Source organism: Camelina sativa, chromosome 20 (assembly GCF_000633955.1).
Source record: "Camelina sativa cultivar DH55 chromosome 20, Cs, whole genome shotgun sequence".
In the NCBI taxonomy this organism is placed as follows: domain Eukaryota; kingdom Viridiplantae; phylum Streptophyta; class Magnoliopsida; order Brassicales; family Brassicaceae; genus Camelina; species Camelina sativa.
The window spans coordinates 15,792,244-15,811,210 of NC_025704.1; the positions used below are offsets into that span (position 1 = coordinate 15,792,244).

Below are 18,967 nucleotides of genomic sequence, written 5' to 3' on the forward strand. Positions count from 1 at the left end.
TAACAAGAGACAGTCTGTCTGAAGGTAAGAACAGGAGACTCTTGGTACCTGTCAATGAGCCAAAGAACTCCATCCCGTACACCAGCAACAACAAGAGGCCCCACTGGTCGTTTTTGCTCCACTGGGAAACGAGTAACAGCCACTGATACTCCCCCACCACCTACAGCTACCTCACTGGTCCTTCTTTCATCCATAATGTCATCGCCATCACCTCTTGATTGTCTTGGCAATGATAAGAATGGCGGAACAGATGGGGCATTTTGGAAAGAAGCCAAACGCACCACCTACAATTAAAAAGTATACTCATGAGGAAGGCTCTTGTTAGTCTGACAAGGATAAACATAAGTCGACAAATATGCAGTACAAAAAAAAGAAAAAGTTACATATATGTAGCTTCTACTAGTTACATACATCCCATGTAAAAGAAATTTCACCTGTAGCATGGGAGGCCTTAAAGATATCCTTTCTTGCTTCGCAGACTGGGAACCTTCTACTGTGATTAAGGCCAACTCTCCATGCTCTGCAACTGCTCTAGCCTGGGCTTCCTTAAGTTTCATTTCTTCCTTCATCTTCCTAGTCTCTATATCAATTTCAGAAACTCCCGCATCCACAAAGACACATCTGGAAATCCAGGCATGGAAGAAGTATTAGTATTCAGAAAGTAACAGATTCAGGTAGCCGTATAAATGAATTCTTTTTCAAAAGGTAAATAGTCTTTGTGCTTTTGGGTTATGCACCATCTAGATAATCAATAAATGTTGATACACATTACCCGTAAGACACTTCTTAAATTCGATTTTTAATTTGTCTTATCCAAGTGGAAGCAGGATTCAAGGTAATTGACAAAAAACAGACGAAAAATCCTGCATCATATATAGAGCAATAATCTTACTCAATAGTGGTTGGTGTAGCCACAAACAGCTGCCTGCGATGCCAAACAGCTCCAGTAGCATGTGCAATGGCAACATCACCAAGATATCTATACTGAGGGCGCAAGGACGATATGACCATGTATTGTTGATACGCAAATGCACAGTACTCAACTGTTTGGTCCCATGCCGCCCATTCTGGCTGAGGTAGCATACCACCTACTGGCTCAAAATTTTCCCAACTACAAATTGAAACTTCCATTTAGATTAATATGTAACTGAAATACTTTAACACGACAAAAAAACACACAGTACAGCTAACAAAAATGTAACTATGGCATCAGTATAGAATACAGATGAACACTGCTTACTGTTCAAGCAAACAAGAGTAACTATTTTACCAGACATCTCAGAGGTGGAAAAAAGATTCTGATTATGTCCAACAGTGAGCTGCTTGCACACAATATTATAACAACGAGTGCTAACAGAAATGAGCCTAGCATTACAAAAAGATGGTGACCCTAATCACCTGTAGAGCTGGTAGTTCAGGGGTGCAGACTCAGCAGACTTCTGCGACGAAAACCCATCATCATAGCTCGAAAACGAAGAAACATTGCTGTTTCCGAATCCTGACAGCGGCATCGACTGTATGGTCGAAATAGCTGTTGCAGCAACAGGACTAATCCTTCGGGATGTGCGATAGCCTATACCAAGTAGAGCACCACCATGTAGACCAATGACCTGCAAGGGCAATTTTTGAAGTGTAAGTTTGTTGCTTAACCTAGAAGTCAAGCAGTGACGTTCTTCTGCCTTTGGTAATTTTGCAAAGCTACGAAAAAATATAACCACCACTTGAAGTCAGGTTGATTTCTCGATGCGTAAGATTCTAATGTTCAGCAATTACTGGATTCCAAGTTTGGTCAAACGCATATTAATAAACTACTGGATTTCAAGTTTGAATTTGTTTATTTTTCAATATCTCCAATGCAAACTAAAGCACATAAATTTTTAGAAGCATAATTTAGATTAGTTATTCAATGGATCTGCTTTAGAATACGTCAAGAGAATCTGATATTGATGAAAAAAATGATGAATTGAATCGAAGATGGCTATTGCTCAGGAAACAATAAAAAAAGGTTACCAAATGCAACAATTGAAGTAAAAGACACATACCGGTTCCGAGCGACCTCCTACAGATCTCATTAGTATGTTTGAGGTACCATCATCCAAGAGAATACGAACTTGGACACTAGCTGATGACGCTGCACTAGCAGCAGCAGCCGCTTGAGCTGCGGCTGCAGCGGCTTCTTTAGCCTTTCTCGATGAACCACTCTTTGGGATTAGGGGCATCCTTTGAGGTAACACAGATTCTAGTATCGCGAACCTATCCCGACATGTGTCCCAAGCCAACAATCTTGCACTTCCAGAGTCAACAATAGACCAGTCACTAACCTTGTAGATAGAGAAGTACAGAATATCAGGCCATACAACTGCCACATACCTACAACCAGAGAATAAAGTTAGTTGGCTAAAACCCGACAACATTCAACATGTACATGATATATAACTAGCTGAGTTGCTAAGAAAATTATTATTCATAAAAAATATAACTAGCTGAGAAACTTACTTCCCTGAACTGCTTACAGAAAGAACCGAGTATGAATCATGAGGAACAGGTGCCACAATCTGCTTTTTGGTCTGCTTTACAGTCAACTGTTCACCTGGATCTCCCTTAGATACCCCTGATTCGGACAAGGCACTATTATTGCCAAGTGTTGGGTTAGCTGAGTTGGATAATTGAAAGTTCAAGAGCTTTAATTCTCGTCCAAGGATATATATAGCTGAATTCTCCCGACTTCCAGGCAATGCTGGTAAAGGAGCTGCAGACGGGATGGCACGAGGATCAAATTCACTAACTATAATACCAACATTGGTACCAGTTGCGACGAGATGCGGCTGTAGAGGATGTGCAACCATACAATAGACCTGAAAAGATAAAACTAATAAGTAACTATGGTCGGGTACTGCCAATGTATGCAAGCCACTTAAGCAAAAGAAGCACAGAAGCAATGCTATTATAATAAAGCATTTCTTAACCTGCAACCTTTGAAAATCTACTGGCAATTTCAAGTAGAAAATAAACTCAGAATATCATCTGCAGATTCTGAAAAATAACAACTTCCATAATTCGCGTGCTGCAAATGCTCCTTTTTCATTATCTTACATAAAAGATTACTTATGTTCTCCATTGCAATTTTTCTTTTGATACATTCAGTGTTCAAAACAGCTATCAATCTACACGCTTTTGTAAATGGTTAGGGATAAGTATACATGGACTGGACTCTACCTATATTCTTATTCCTAGTCTAGTTGAGTCGGAATATCTTTGCATTAGTAAGTGCAGTTCTATCCAGATCACCAAATTTAGTACTTTAACCAAGCTAATATTTTGTGGGGCACAAAGAATGAATATGCAGCTCTTAAAAGCTTAGGAGAGCAATTATCATGCTCATACGTGTTCACGAATTACTCACAGTAATAGAAAAAAAAAATAACTACTAAAGTAGAATACAGCTAGCAGGCAGAAAGAAACGACATGATACATGGTAGATTGAGCTAATTACCCTAAGTTTTCTGTGGGTTGCAAGTACTTGAGGCGGAACCAAGGAAGAAAGTTCACATAATGGCCTTGTCAGGGCTGAATAAGTTGGATGCTCAATAGACCTGTGAAAAGTCAAACAGTTAGACACTCATCTAATATACATAAAGATATTTACCATGACAGTACCAAATGTTTAACCAAAAGTACCATATGTGTGAATCTTTAACGCAAGTCAAGATATCGAGGTTTGGTGCTCTAGGGTGGCACCACGATGCAACACTGTGGCAAGCTAGTTTTGGGACAGGTTTAATTCTACGCAGCTCCTGTTGAGAAAAAGTAGACATGCATGTTAAAAAGAGAGATCGGTAAAATACTCTAAAACCATACATGAGATGAGATACAACATTACCTTAAATGTCATTGTGTCCCATATGGCCAATGTCTTGTCAGCACCAATTGTAATCAATTGTGGAGCACTGCCACTTACCCTTGACAGCTCGACAGCTACCACTCCACCATCATGTGCCTAAAATCAGAACAAAAACATCAAGGGTGAGCAAAATCTTTTACAAGGCCATATCTGGAAGGACAAAAATAGTCCGGATTCTAAATTTTTATATTATAAAAAAGGGTAACAGAGAAGTGAAACTTATAGACTCAACTAAGCAAACAAGAGCGTTTCTATTAAACCAAAAGACAAAACGAGTATGTCATACTCCCCTAAACATTACGCTACCTATTAATCAAAAAAGGATGTACGAGAAAATCTAAATGCTAGTTATGCAACATTCAGAAACAGGCACAGAAATCAATTTCGAAGGTTCATTGAAACTAAGAATGAAACTAAGAACAATGGTGCCTTTAACTCAGGTGTAACCAAATCTGGCCAATCTTGCCAGGTTTAAGACTTGAACAGCCACAGTAATATCCTCTCTTGAACTTTACATTAAAGAGTAGGCATGAAAAGTATACCTTCAAGCTAAGCTTGGGTACAAGTTCCCTTGAGTCAGCGCCATGATCGGCACTCCACAGTACTAGTAAGCCATCACTGCCACCTGAAACAAGGAGTGCCTGCAATTGCAATTAGACACAGAATGGCTGGTATCATGTATTGCACACGTATAACGGAGAGAAAAAACTTGATAAGCATTCATTAAAAACGTAAAATTATAGGAAAAGAAGGCTAGTAATTAGTAGTAAATTGGCTACTCCACTTAACATATTAGTCAACCTTAGCAGGTCACCCTGCGTATGTTTTTCTAAATTATATGACATTGCATGACACTTCCATCTGTCAGATGGTACTAAGTAAACAACTTGAAAATAACATTTCAGAGCAATAGAGAAAGGGAATTTGAGAGAATTTGTAGTTACTTCGCCAGATGATGCCATGAAATTCATCAAGCAATGAATTGATCCTTTATGGCCCCCTGTATATCTACGTGCAAGCTGCAAGGAAGCAAACATTCAGGGAAATTAACCAGATGGATAACAGCAGGATAACAAACAAACATTCGAGTTTTGGATAAACAAACCTTCCATGTTATCATTGATAAAACCCTAATGACACCATCAGTTGAACCAAATGCAACTAAAGGGCCATCACCACCAGATGATCTGGAAAGAAACTCCATGCTGCAAAAAAAAAAGAAAGAATTCTAACAACTTCAGAGAGCAGAAATAAACGGAAAAGTAGAAAGACTGTTTGAAAATTGACTAAAACAATAGAAAAAAAGGTGCTCTGGTTTCCATTATGCTTACAAGCACACACACATCAACTAATGCACACACACATTTCAATAAAAATTTCGACGTAGTAACTAATGGAGGTATTTTCAGGATTCAAGCGACTCAGAAGATTGGAAGCCTAGAGCAATATAACATACATCTTTCCGGGGGTTCCAAGAATCAAGCAAAATTAGAGAAAACGGAAAGAACTTACCAGAGAAGTGACTTGTTGTCAAGCTCTTGCTTCGGCACATCACGACCACGCATTGTCACCAAATCCAAGAAAATGGCTTTATTCTCACAACAGATAACCAGAAAATGCCGGCCTTTAGTCGACGGAGCAGGAGAAGTGAAACCAGATGTGAGATGATTGACAGCTGACGGAGATTCAGCAGCTGCGGTGCGATTGCGCCACAGTTGCCAATAACGCACATCATCATCGTAAAACTTCACCTGCTTGACACTTGTAGTTGCAAACATTGAATCGGATAAGTCATTTTTTCCTCATATCAAAAGGGGCAATCAAATAGCAGAAGGAAAGATCTATTACCTTCCTCCTCGAATAGCTTCAGTAGGCTTGGCTTTATAATCTGAGCAAAACATGAATCTAAGTCAGGACGCAGAGCAACTCATTTCCACCAGAATAGATTATAAGTTGATAAATGACTCACCGGATTCTCCTTCGGCAAGCTTCTCTAACTTAGCACCAACTAAACGACGCTCGTCAACTCCACCGGCTTTCAATTCGTAAATTACCTAGAAAAAAAAAGTCATAAACGTTGAAAGATCCACGATTCGGAATCAGAAGCGAAACCAAAAAAAATCAAATCCAGAATCTCCATAGAAAGCAGACCTGACGATGCTCCCAATTCCAAACGGAGACGTGATCCGAATCATCAGCAGTAACAAGCCATGGATGCGTGGGATGTACCTGAATCTTCACAATCTTACCATTTGTCTGCCGAAATGCTCTCGCGCGCAACATTTCGATCTCTCTCTCTCTCACTCACACACAGTCCTCTCCAAGATCAATGAAACTACTCAAAATCTGAGCACAATTGCATTACCACAGACGATTCGGATTCACGACAACTCCTAAAAAGACTCAGAAAAAGAAGCAAGCAGAGGTATTATCAGATCCAGATCAAATAGATCCACCGCGAAAATACCCGATCTACCACCACGACTACAATCGCCGAGTAAAACCTCCGGTAGCTATAGATTCAGACGCGAAATGCGTAAAGCGCGAACTGCGAAGGCCACTCTGATTAACAAAAAGAGGCCCAATAAATTGTTTTTTAAGCCCTTTCCAAGTTTCCATTGCCATGGGCACTCGGTTAACCGTTTGGTTCGGTTCGATTCGGTTCGATTTTTATTAGTTTGGATATAATAATATAATAATTATTTGGATATTTTAGAAATTTCGGTCCGGTTAGTTAAATTAGGTAACCATAACTAACATAAGTTATATTAAAATTAACTAAATAAACCAAATATAACCGAAATTAATCAAAAATACAATAACAAAAATACAAAAAGGAAAACTATATTGATGTGATTCAAAATAACTTTGTAAATTCAAAATAATAACATTAAAGTATATTGACGAAGAGTTGACAATTTTACTGGGGGCACGAAGCTATCGACGAGGTCCATCCCCTTTACATGCGGAGTTACAAGCGCTTTTGTGGGCTATGGAATCTTTGCTGGCGGTAGGGGCGGATTGTCAAACTTTCGAGACGGACTGTGCGGAACTGATTGCGATGGTGCAGCTACCTGAAGATTGACCAGCCTTTTCCAACCAACTGGAAGATTTCTCCTTGCTCCGAGCTTCCTTTCCCTCCTTCACCTTGACCAGGATTTCCCGTGAGTCCAACGTCAGAACCGATTGTCTTGCACGCGTCTCAAGATCTTTATTTTCTGAAAATTCATTTGTAAACTCTTATCCTCCAGTTTGGGCAACCAATCTTGGAGTGATATTTTAATTTTATTTAATGTTAGGTAGAAAAAAAAAAAAAAGTATATTGATTAGTTTAGAAATAATGAATATTTAAGTTTATTTTATAGTTTTGCATAATATTAAGTATGTTATTTTTGATATCTTCTAGGTTTTTGGATATTTTGGTTCTTTTCTGGTTAGTTTGAATATAAGATTTTACTAACCATTCAGTTATTTGAGGAAATTTGGTTTGGTATCGGTTTGTTTTTTCTTTTTGGTTTGGTTTCATTGATTATTTGGTTATCGTTTATTTTGCCTAACCCTAGTCACAAATATATTCCAATTAAGGAATTTTTTTTTTTCTTTTTTTAACACTGAATACTCCGATATTATTGGTTAGAAAGTGATACATAATGTAAGTTATTGCGAATACATTGAGGAATTGATAAATGTAAAGTAAACTCTCTTCTTGCATGACGCTGTACTTTCACAAGTTTGTTAGCTAAATCGTTAACTCCCCTTGGAATCCATGTGAAGAGGATTGATTCAAAACGCCTTGCCCATCCTTTGATTTCTTGTATCCAGTTGTTAATATCAAATCTCCAATTAAGGAATTTTAATTATTGATTTTAGTGAGATAAAAGTAAAAAGTAGCTAGTTTTTACAGTCTAATATTTGGAATTTGATTTTGATTTAAATTTTTTTTAAAGGCTACGGGTACAAATTCATGTGATGCAATTGCAAATACAAATAACTATTATGATAATTTATTGAAGTAGAACACATGTGAATTTTTGGCGCGACGAGTTTATACTTAACTGCATTTTATTGTTTTCTTGTAATTATCTCGTTTAACCTTATTCCCAATGTTTTGAAACCCAGACCGGACCGACCGGTTGAATTGGTTTAACTGCAAACCGGAAAGTATGGTCCAGGTTATACCTAAAACCCGGCTATCAAAAAACTCGGTTAGAACCAGGAAAACTTGGCTAAAACCGGCTAATCGGGTGGTTAAACCGACGGTCCAGATCAAAACAACCATCAAACAACGAATTAANAAAAAAAAAAAAAAAAAAAAAAAAAAAAAAAAAAAAAAAAAGTTTCTTAACGAATTAAGTCAGTATACTACGTAGAGGTTAGGTTATATAAAGGAGTAATATACCTTTTCTTCTATACTTCTTCGATGTGGATCAAAACAGTTTTCTGTTTTTTTTTTTTGTTAAAGATTTTCTTTTTTGTTCTGACGCGATTTAAAAGTATTTTTTAATCTATAAATTTATCTGTTTTTAAAAAATGATAAAGAATAAAAATTTATAACTGTGGTTCAAAATATATATTAAATATAATAAGAAATGGAAATAATTGTTAGAATATTCATAAAACTAAGGTATATAATATAATAGATTAGAACCCGCCCGATGTGTCTAATGGGATATTTATCAAAGAATATAAAATAAAATAAAATTTATCAAAGAACAAAGTAAATATTTTTAGTAAGTAAATAGATACACTGATGTGTCCAATGTAATATTTGAAGTAAAAGATGCGACTCTACGGTTGAAACTATTAATCACGTTTTTATTTTGAATGTCCTCGTTCGTGTGAAGTTTGGGATTTATCTCTGACTCCGGTCTTATCAGAGGGTTTACCATATGAGTCGGTGTACTCGAATTTAGATTTTGTTTTCTGGAGGGATGCCTCTCAACAGGGTGATCCTGATCAACTTCTTCAATTACCATGAATTTCATGGGTAATCTGGAAGGCCATTAAAAAAATCAAGGTTAAGAGATATAGGCGAATGATAAAATTACTCAAACTTTGGACGATAATTTAGCCTGGGAATAGGCGCTCTCTTTTACGACAGTCATGTCAGCTCCATCTTTGTATTCAGATGTCCATGTTTCTTCACCTCTTTGTCAGATTGATAGTTCTTGGAAAGTAACCAATGTGCATTCATGATTGGGCTGGTGGTGTTGCGTTGGTGAGGAGCGAACCTTATTGTTGGGGGCCAAGTGTCTAAAACAGAGCCCATCCCCCTTCATTCGGAGTTAAAAACGTTGTTGTGGGCCATTGAGCGGATATGTGTTGAAGAGATCGCTTGTCAACGTTTTGAGACTGATTGTGCTGAGTTACTCACTATGGTGCAGTCTTCTGAATATTGGTCGTCCTTCTCCAACTTGCTCGATGAGTTTAACTCGTTGGAGTCCTTCACACTATTTTACCATCTCTTGGATCCCGCGTGTAATAAATACGAAGGCGGATTGTCTTCCCCGTGCTTCGTGTTCTCTTATCTCTGAAGTTTCTTTTGTAAATCCTTTCCCTCCGGTTTGGGCAGCTAACCGAGAAAATTCCTTTTAATTGTTTGATTGAAAAAAAAGTAAATAGATACACTTTTAGTTAAAGAAAATAGATGTAGATGAGTTTAAAGTTATTAAAATAAAAATAAATTTAACAAAGAATATATATTTAGTTCTTTTCGTAAGTAAAAACAATATATAAAAGTAAAGAGATAAACTTTTAATTATAGAAAATAGTTGTTTTTTTATTTGCTATAATACACTAATGTATATCCATTTACAAATCTACTATCTACATCACCATTAAAAGTGTATTTGTACACACAAATATATTTTACTTTAACATTTGTGTAGTTACAAAAACACATATGTTAATAATATTATATGTCTATCAAAAATTAAGTTCTGGATTGCCCCCAATGTGTTGAACTAAGGTTTGGGATGCAAAATTAAGTTCTGGAACACCCAACAAGCGACGGTATGCCCCCATTCGCTTGTTCTTGGCATCAAATTCACCGCTGAACTGGCTGACTACCAATTGGGAGTTGCAGAAGACTTGCAAGTGTGTCACCCCGAGTCCTTGTGCTAACCGAAGTCCAGCAAGAACGGCCTCGTACTCCGTTTCGTTGTTTGACGTTTTGAAGTTGAGCTTTAATGCTTGCTCGAGTATTTCGCCAGTGGGAGATCGGAGAATGAGTCCCACACCGGATCCCTGATTTGTCGACGAACCATCGACGAACATCGTCCAATGTTCCTCCTTGGGGGTGGGGTCTCCGAGTTCAGGAGACAACTCGGTGATGAAGTCGGCCAGGACTTGCGACTTCAGGCTTGGACGAGAGCGATATTCGATGTCGTATTCGCTTAGTTTGACCGCCCACTTCGCCACGCGTCCGGATTGGAAGGGGCTATGGAGGATAGTTCGGAGTGGCGGATCGGTAAATACAACGACGGAATGTGACTGGAAATAGGGTCGAAGTTTCCACGCGGCAACAATCACAGTGAGGGCCAACTTTTCTAGCACGGGACATCGTGATTCCGCGTCGTTAAGGGCTTTGCTTGTGTAGAAGATAGGTTTCTGATCTCCACGGTCGTCTTGGACCAATACGTCGCTGACTACCGAACTGGAGACCGAGACGTAGAGGTATAATGTTTCGCCATCTTCATGTTTGACTAGCACTAGATGGCAGGTCAAATATTCCTTCAACTGTCGAAAAGCGATCTCGCAGTCTTTGTCCCAATGGAAGTCCTTATTTCGACGGATGAGTTGGTAGAAAGGAAGGCACCTATCCGTTGACCAGGCAATGAAGCGATTTAGAACGGCAATTCGGTCGGTCAGACGTTGCACCTCTCGTTTGTTGGTTGGCGATGGCAGTCCCAATATGGCTTCGATCTGTTTAGGATTTGCCTCTATTCCCCTTTCGGTAACGATATATCCCAGGAATTTGCCCGAGGTGACCCCAAACGTGCACTTCGTTGGATTCAGCTTCATCTGGAACTGATCCAAGATATCAAAGCATTCGGCGAGATACTGAATGTGTTGCTCCGCGATCAAAGACTTGACCAGCATGTCGTCGATGTAGACCTCCATAGTTCGTCCGAGCAGATCGGCGAACATTATGTTCACCAGTCGTTGGTAGGTTGCTCCGACGTTCTTCAGTCCGAATGGCATTACCTTATAATAGTAGGTTCCTCTATCCGTGATAAATGTTGTTTTCTCGCGGTCAGTTGAACTCATGGCGATCTGGTTGTACCCAGAGAAGGCATCCATGATCGAGAGCAGTTGGTTTCCGGCCGTGGCTTCGACGAGACGGTCTATGTGTGGCAAGGGAAAACTATCTTTAGGGCATGCCTTGTTGAGGTCGGTAAAATCCACGCAGACTCTCCACTTGCCGTTCTTCTTTTTGACCACGACTGGATTAGCCAACAATCGGGATATTGGACCTCCATTATTTGATCTGCTTTGAGTAGTCGTTCGACTTTGTCCTGGACCGCTTTTGCTCGATCTGGACCCAAACGCCTGCGTTTTTGCCTGATTGGTTTGAACGTGGGGTCGATGTTGAGCCTGTGGCAGATGATTTCGGGGCATATCCCGACCATGTCCTTTGTCGACCAAGCAAATGTGGAGGACCGAGATTGCAGAAAGGCGATCAGCTTTGTCTATATGTGATCCTTGAGTTCGGCCCTGATGCCAACAGTTCGTGAGGGGTCGGAGGGATTGATGTTTGCCTGGATGATCCGATATTCCAGAGACTTGAAACGGTCGCGCTTCGGCTTATGAGGACCGGTGAGCTGGTCCCCGCTCTGTAATTGCTATGCCTCCTCCGTTTTCCTTTGCTTCTTTTCGATTATGAGGACCGGTGAGCTGATCGGGCCATCCTCTGATCACCATAGAGCGTGCAGATCCCTATGGTGGTCGGGAACTTAAGGCAGAGATGGTATGATGTGAGCGCCGGGGAGGGCTTGTTGTACAGACGGATCCGAACGCTCTCGGTCAAGTCAATCTAGGGTCAACTTTCCTCGGTCAAGGCTCGGTGGGTCGTCTCTAGGTGGACACCAACGGTGGAAACGAGAAATGAGGGAAAACCAATGAGTGGTTTGTGAAAGGCTCGAACTTGGGTCTCGATCTGACCGAGAGGTCTCGAGAGACTTTGGTGGGCTTTAAGCGGCTACGACGCGGAACGATGGTGAACACGAGCGGTTGCAATGTGGAACAATGGTGAACGCGAGTGGTTGCGATGCGGAACGATGGTGAACACGAGTGGTTGCAAAGGAAGTGACGGTTGACACGATCGGTTGCAAGGGAACAACGGTGGGTACGGACGGTTGCGAGGGAACAACGCTGGACACAAGCGGTTGCGAGAGAACAACATTGGACTTGAGCGGATGCGAGACGATGGAACGATAAACACGAACGGTTGAGAGACGAGGCGAGGATGGACTCGAGACGTTGCGAGACGGAATGATGGAGATCTCGAGAGGATGCGAGGGAAACGTCGATGGTTGTGAAGGTGGATCGAGGGGGATCGATGCAACGACACACGAGAGATGGCTCGGCTCGTGATTCGGTCGAACTAAGAGATTACGAACCCGGTTCGTGAATCTCTTAGGGTTTCTCAAGAGCCAAGTCTCGGACTTGGGCTAAGAAGAGAGGTGAGACAAGAAACAAAGTTTCTCTCTTTGTGAATTTAATTCAATCTTCAAGTCTGCCTTTTACAATAAGGGTTTAGGCCTTTAAATAGGGACGCTTACATAAGGAGACACTTAACCCTAGAAAACGTGGACATGATCTAAACCACACACATGGCCAAAAAGCAAAAGCAAAAGTAAATCAAAGCAAAGACCAATCCCACGGTCATAGAAGGTTCAAGAAGAAATTCAAAAGAAAGGAAGGAAAGGGATGAGATGGCCACATCATTGGTGGGACGTGGTAGATAGGATCTTCACTTTCTTGGCTCCTAAGCATGTCAATGAATGTTTCCAAGTCATGTGCCAAGCGGGAACGAAGTGGAGATGCACTAGAGCTCGCTGCCTCGTTAAAACCTTCTCCGGTAAAGCCAATGGGAAAAACCCGGATTAAGGAAAAAGAGTACAACTCCTTCTAATGGCTTAGAGGTGTTTTCACACTAGCGTGATTGTGAAGACATGCGAATCAAGCTTCCCAAAACTGGTCGCAACTCAAGGCTCTTCAATGGTGATGCTAGCCATGAGCCATTGGTGTGAAGGTTGGAGCTTGGCTTGGAGATGCCCAATAGATGACCTTGTCTTGCTCCTCCTTGATGATCCTTGGGGACTGGGTGATGCTTCGCTGGTGTTCGGGGTCAGATTCTAGTCGCCTACGCTAGCTACTGGATGCTGGTTCCGTTTGTCCGAGTGTCCAAGATGCGTTCGAGAGTTTGACCGAGAGGTGTCCGAGAGATGCGAGTGTTCATGGCCGAGGGACCGATCCCGTGATCACATTATGGTAGGTCGACGGTACCGCTTGCATTGCGTATATCTTTGGTGCCCCTAGAATGGCGTTGTAAATTGGGGGCGCGTCGATGATGACGAACTTAGTCTTCCGGGTCACTTCGCCAGCTAGCACTTGTAGTTTCACATCGCCCATCAACATTTTAGCGATCCCATCATAGCCGGTCAATGTCCGAGTCTCGGGTTTCACCTGTTCTAGTATAACACCCATTTTTTCTAGCGTTCGGCAGAATAATACATTAATGGTGCTTCCAGTATCGACCAGGATTCTTTCACCGTCAAACTCACCCATGGCTACTTCGATGACCAGGGGATCGGAGTGGGGGTGTTGGTTCCCTTTGGCGTCCTCTGGTGTGAATGATATGGGGTCCGTGCCAAGCCGAGGTTCGTTCAAGGCTGCCTGAAGACTGCAAACTTGGCGTGCCCTCTTCTTTAATGCTAGAACGGAGTGGGCACAATCCTCTGATGGGCCGAGTATCATAGTTATTCGACCTCGGAGAGGGGAATTGGCGCACTCGGGATTCTGCCCTCTCTGTCGCTTGGGAGGACCAGGTAGTTCGTCCTCCTGGGGTATTTCTTCTTGACGATTTGCGAGCACCTGGTTCGGTGGCTGTTAAATATCATTGGCCGTACTATTGTTCACGTAGCCTCGTCCGCCACCTCCTGCACCGCGGCCACCGTTAGATCGTCCACCTCGCCATCCTCCACGGCGACCTCTGCCTCCGCGAATGCTCTTCGGCTGAAAGACGGCTTCGACTTCACCAGAAAGGTACTTTCCATATAGGTAATTCTTTAAGTGGAATCACTCGTGCGTGGAGTGGCCAGCTATCATGTGGAAATCGCAGTATAACTCCTTCGGATCGGATGGTTGCTTGTTTTATCTATCCACTTCGGAGACCGCGTGAACGACGCCCTTCTTCCGATCTTGAGGGTCGTGATGCTTTTGGGGCTCATGGTACTCATCCCGAGTTTTAGCCTTCGGGAGATACAACGGCTGTACGATCATTTTCGCGGCTATTCGGGCGTCCTCGTCTTCAACGAGTGCAAATCTGGAGGCTCGATGTAGCAAGTCATCGAGGTCTTTGGATTCCCGGATGTTGAGATCCTTCCGTAATGGTGATCCAGGGATCAGGCCTTTCCTGATGGCAGCAATTGCGGCGTCTTCTGGGACAGAGACGTTTGCCAACTTTTTTTTAAATCTGCCCAGAAAACTGCCAATGGGCTCGCCGAGTTCTTGGGCCATTTCCCAGAGATCTGAACTTGTCACACCACGCTCGATGAAGATTTGATAATGCTTGAGGAAAGCCGTTGACAATTGGGTGAAGTTGTCGATTGAGTTCGACTCGAGCCTTGTGAACCAAGTCAAGGCGGGTCCGGAGAGGCTATCGATGAACAGCTCCAATACCCAATATCCTTTTGTTCGTCGGTAAATCGTGCTTTTGCCACGGTTGCCATGAAAGATGTCATGAAAAGGACTGGATCCTTATCTCCGAGGTAAGTTGGGAGCTTCAGCTTGACGTTCGGTATGGCGGTTTGCAGAATTCGCTGAGTGAAAGGAGTTCACCGTGTGACTTCGACGATCCTGTCGATCTCTAGATCTGTGCTGATAGCTCGATGGAGAAGCAAGCTCATGCCGCGAATCTACGATTAGATCTCTTCAATCTCGAGGCAAGGTCCCGTGTTTGTTGAGGGGGCGACCGGGGTAACCGGAGTCTCACTGTTCCGTGAGTTTGAGTTCGATGGTCGGATGTTATACGTGGCCAAGGGGGAAGAGTCCTTCGCTCCGACTGGTTGACCGTTGGTATGTCCGAGAAGTCGAGGCGACGAGTGAGATCGCCTATCCCAAGTGCAGGTGATTGCCCCGCAAAGGTTGGTGATGGGGTTGTCTGGGTTATGATGGTATCAACTCTGCGGTTGGTGTCGGAGATCATCTGATATATCTCCTTTGTCATTGTACCGAACAAGATCTTGAAGTCTTCCACGGAGACGACCTGCGGGTTTTGGGCTGTTGTCGTAGTGCGATCAGGGAGATTCTCGGTTCGGGCTCCAAGTTGTTGTCCCGTGGCGCGCATCGTTCCCTCGCTAGAGGGTTTTTCATCCGAACGCTCCGCATCGAGGTTGACTGGTTGTTCGCGAGTTCGCCCTGTCCCTTGGCTGGGCTCTCCTTCATATCTGATCTCCACTGGGAGTTCGGGGCAGTTATCGGTTGGGTTAACCGATGAGGTGACGTTACGACCAACGTAAACAGCTGTCGTTTGCGTGGTTGGGACTTTACCTTGTGCTTCGGTGTTGCCTTGAGAAGATGCAAGACCTGTGACGTCAGATACACTTGAGGAAGTGCGGTTCGCGCTGGTGATGTCGTCGCTGGTAACTAGAGACATTGTCGGGTGTTCTGGGAAAAACTTATTGTGGAGTTGCTTCGAGAGATTAGCTTGTAAAGACGATTTTGCGTCTCCACAGACGGCGCCAATTGTAGAAACTAGGTTTCCACAATGAATTTGTTTAGTGAGGGAAACAAATTCGAGGAAGTAATCTCTTTAGAAACTCGATCTAAGCTTTGAAATCAGAAAGGGTTTAAATCTCTTAGAAGTTGAACTAGGGTTTTGCTAATGAAAGAATTGATTATTGTATTAGATACTGGATGTCTTACAATGGAGAAGTCTCCCCTTATTTATACATTTCTCTAGATTACATAATATATTAACTTTCCTTATAACTCAAACTAAGATAAGGAAAGTTGCTTCTTTCCTCGAGTCGGCCATCGGGCGAATTGGGAAGTCGGTTCTCCATCTTCAAGGCTGGGCTTCCCTCTTCCGAACAGGCCTCAAGTAAAATTCAATTGGGTTATTAACCGGATTTCCGGTTAAGATAATCAAATTATCTTTCTGATTTAATTCAGTATGTTGGGGGTGCTAAATCCCGCACCAACAGACATCAGTACATTTCTAGGTTTTCGAGAGGTTGGTAATTTTAATCAAACCCCTTCGACGATCTTTAACCACAAACAGATACAATTATACGTAAATCCATGAAAGTTTGTAGTTTTCAAAATGGTTTTTTTTTTTATATTTGGTATAGGCTTTAGTTTCATAAAAAAAAGCTTGAATGGTAGTTTGTAATTTATTTTTCGGTTTTATGTTGATGGATTATATTTTTCTTTGTAATAAAAAGAAAAAAATCGATAAATTTTGATCAGGGAAAACACTAGATTCCCAATGTCTTAGAGAAACTTATCTTTTTAAAAAATCATGAATGGATACAAAATAGATTGTTGCAATTAACGGTGCAACACAGTGTAAAGTTGAAGCTGGTTATTATCTTGCTTAGAAGTACATAGTGCAACATTAATATCAGTAAAACAAGACTCTCGCCTCGGTGGCTTAAAGCTAAGGTTTGGGACATGAAAACTATCCCAAAAAAAAAAAAAAAAGAACTTTATGGAACATTATGGAATCTAGCTATCTAGGAAATATTACAAGCAAATGATTTAAACCCAGTTCTAAAGTTAGTCATGCATTCCTTAATTTAAATTATACAAATTTCCTAAACATCAAACTTGTTTTGATATTAATATTATTTTCAAATACTAGAGATTTTAGTACAATTTTACAAGATAAATTCAGTTGGAGACTTTAGTGAATAAAAGTGTGTCTCGAAGCCTTCGAGTAGAAGGGATGTTAGTGTTGCAATGCATTTCACGTGTGTCTTATAAACCGATCAATTATGTTTAACTAATTTATAACGGTGAGTCTCGAAGGGATATTACAATGAATTTCACATTGGAAAGGATCGATATTACAATCAATTTGACAGTAAACATTTTCAGAAAAATAAAATAAAACAAAAGGTACGTACAAGATTTGAAGTCCTGCCATTAAACCATTGTACACAGTGGCGGAGCCAACATACAAAGAGGGGTGTCAGATCACACCCATAACATTTATATTTTTTTTTAATTATAGGGTAAATTTTCTAGATAATAAGATGTTTTGGTTTAAAATATTCACAATAACACCCATGTTATATTTTTTTTTTGGTAATGAGACATCCATGTTATATGATCTACTCTTCTCTTTGACACAATGTATATTTATTTTGCTACTTAACCATAATGCCTAATCCATTTTTGTTGGCTAGAAATATATATGACACCTGTAAGCAAAATTTCTGGCTCTGCCACTGATTGTACATATGGTCCAACCATCTTAACTTCGGTTTTGTTTTTTTCTGATAATATTCCATATGTGAAATTTATTGATATAACAACTTCCGTCGACGTCTTCACATCCCCACATACAAGTATTCTAGGTTATGATCGATAGGCGTTGGTGAGTAACTTAGCAAGTAGGTTCAAAATGCACAAAGTGTATATAGTAAAAAGAAAAAAAAAGGAATGTCAATGTAACATTCGCGAACCAATTTTTAGAATTATAGGATGAATGTACACCAAGGAGGGTGTTGGTCAATACTTTATTTTTCAGTTTAGCCGGTTTAGTTTTAAATCATCGAATACACCAAGGAGTTCTGTATTTTTCTGGCTCACTGCTTTGGACTTCTTGGTGTATTCGACGATTTAAAACTAAACCGTGTATTTTACACAACTCCTTGGTGTATTCGTCTTCCATGTATTTTACATTTCTTCATCTTGTTCTTTACCATGTTCTTCATATCAACAGAGATATCCAGAACTTAATTTTTGATAGACATTCTGATAGACATTCTGAGACAAAACAAATAATTTTTGATAGACATATAATATTATTTGGCGAGTTAATATTATCCTTCCTTTCTCTCAAAAACGGCTAAACTCGCGGAATGAGAGAAAACACTCGACTTAAGGGTTTTCCCTAACCCAAAACGCATCGTTTAACTTAAGTCAAAACGCAGAACACTGAACCTGCATCGACTGATGCACCTACTCCATCGACCGATGCAATCCCCAAACCGGGATTTTGGTTCACGGATGATACAATTCTCCCCCATCAATCTAGATTCGTCCTCGAATCTCGAACAACCATCAGCCAAAGACTTCCGTGCAACCGTCTCCACGGCCCGCACTCCTCCAACCGATCTATAGAAGGTCCCCTCTAGGCGATAGACTCACGCTCCAGGCATTATTTGCTCTCCACTTTTGGACTTTCCTTTACTCATAGGCCTAAACCTTGAGTTTTTTTATTGGCTCCTCATCAGACCTAAGTCCGCATGCCATAATGTTGGCTCCTCATCGGGCCTAAACCCGCATGCCATAATATATAAGGAAAATCCAATACTCATCTCTCGGGTTGCCACCCTACAGCGCGCCCCCGGATCGTCATCTAAAATCGATATACCAACCATACTCCCAAGCCACAAAGTCTCTAAATATGGTAGTACTAGGAGAGCCTAAGTCCCCCAAGAGTCGCGAGCAAACAATTCTGAACACGTCTGAGCCCTATCCCTATCCAGGTTTCCTTCCCGTTGTTCGCGTAACACATATCCCCTCACAGGAATACCTCATGACCACGCAAGGATCATATACATGCCACCAGGGCCAAACAAATGTCCTAAACAGGACCGTCACAAAGAC

The 18,967-nt window shown here is 41.3% G+C and overlaps 2 protein-coding genes across 2 annotated transcripts in view; both read right to left on the reverse strand.

Annotated features, from left to right (window-relative positions):
* The window catches only part of LOC104772557, a 13,224-nt gene extending 6,764 nt beyond the window's left edge, over positions 1 to 6,460 (reverse strand). Inside the window, exons 1-16 of the mRNA XM_019241885.1 lie at positions 6,053 to 6,460; positions 5,871 to 5,955; positions 5,750 to 5,789; positions 5,414 to 5,662; positions 5,007 to 5,106; positions 4,846 to 4,920; positions 4,444 to 4,542; positions 3,881 to 3,997; positions 3,679 to 3,794; positions 3,494 to 3,593; positions 2,497 to 2,855; positions 2,043 to 2,370; positions 1,399 to 1,610; positions 893 to 1,111; positions 435 to 621; positions 5 to 284 (exon numbers count right to left, since the gene is read on the reverse strand). Of these exons, the coding sequence (XP_019097430.1) occupies positions 5 to 284; positions 435 to 621; positions 893 to 1,111; positions 1,399 to 1,610; positions 2,043 to 2,370; positions 2,497 to 2,855; positions 3,494 to 3,593; positions 3,679 to 3,794; positions 3,881 to 3,997; positions 4,444 to 4,542; positions 4,846 to 4,920; positions 5,007 to 5,106; positions 5,414 to 5,662; positions 5,750 to 5,789; positions 5,871 to 5,955; positions 6,053 to 6,184 (2,698 nt within the window). The 5' untranslated portion in view covers positions 6,185 to 6,460. The remainder of the gene's footprint in view (positions 1 to 4; positions 285 to 434; positions 622 to 892; positions 1,112 to 1,398; positions 1,611 to 2,042; positions 2,371 to 2,496; positions 2,856 to 3,493; positions 3,594 to 3,678; positions 3,795 to 3,880; positions 3,998 to 4,443; positions 4,543 to 4,845; positions 4,921 to 5,006; positions 5,107 to 5,413; positions 5,663 to 5,749; positions 5,790 to 5,870; positions 5,956 to 6,052) is intronic.
* On the reverse strand, positions 13,361 to 13,693 carry LOC104772558. Its single transcript, XM_010497159.1, has one exon. It carries the CDS (start codon positions 13,691 to 13,693, stop codon positions 13,361 to 13,363), a length of 333 nt encoding a protein of 110 aa, XP_010495461.1.

What these genes read in the sequence shown, in the direction of transcription:
- LOC104772558 (XM_010497159.1), bottom strand. Translation starts at nt 13,693, where the DNA reads ATGGGTGAGTTTGACGGTGAAAGAATCCTGGTCGATACTGGAAGCACC.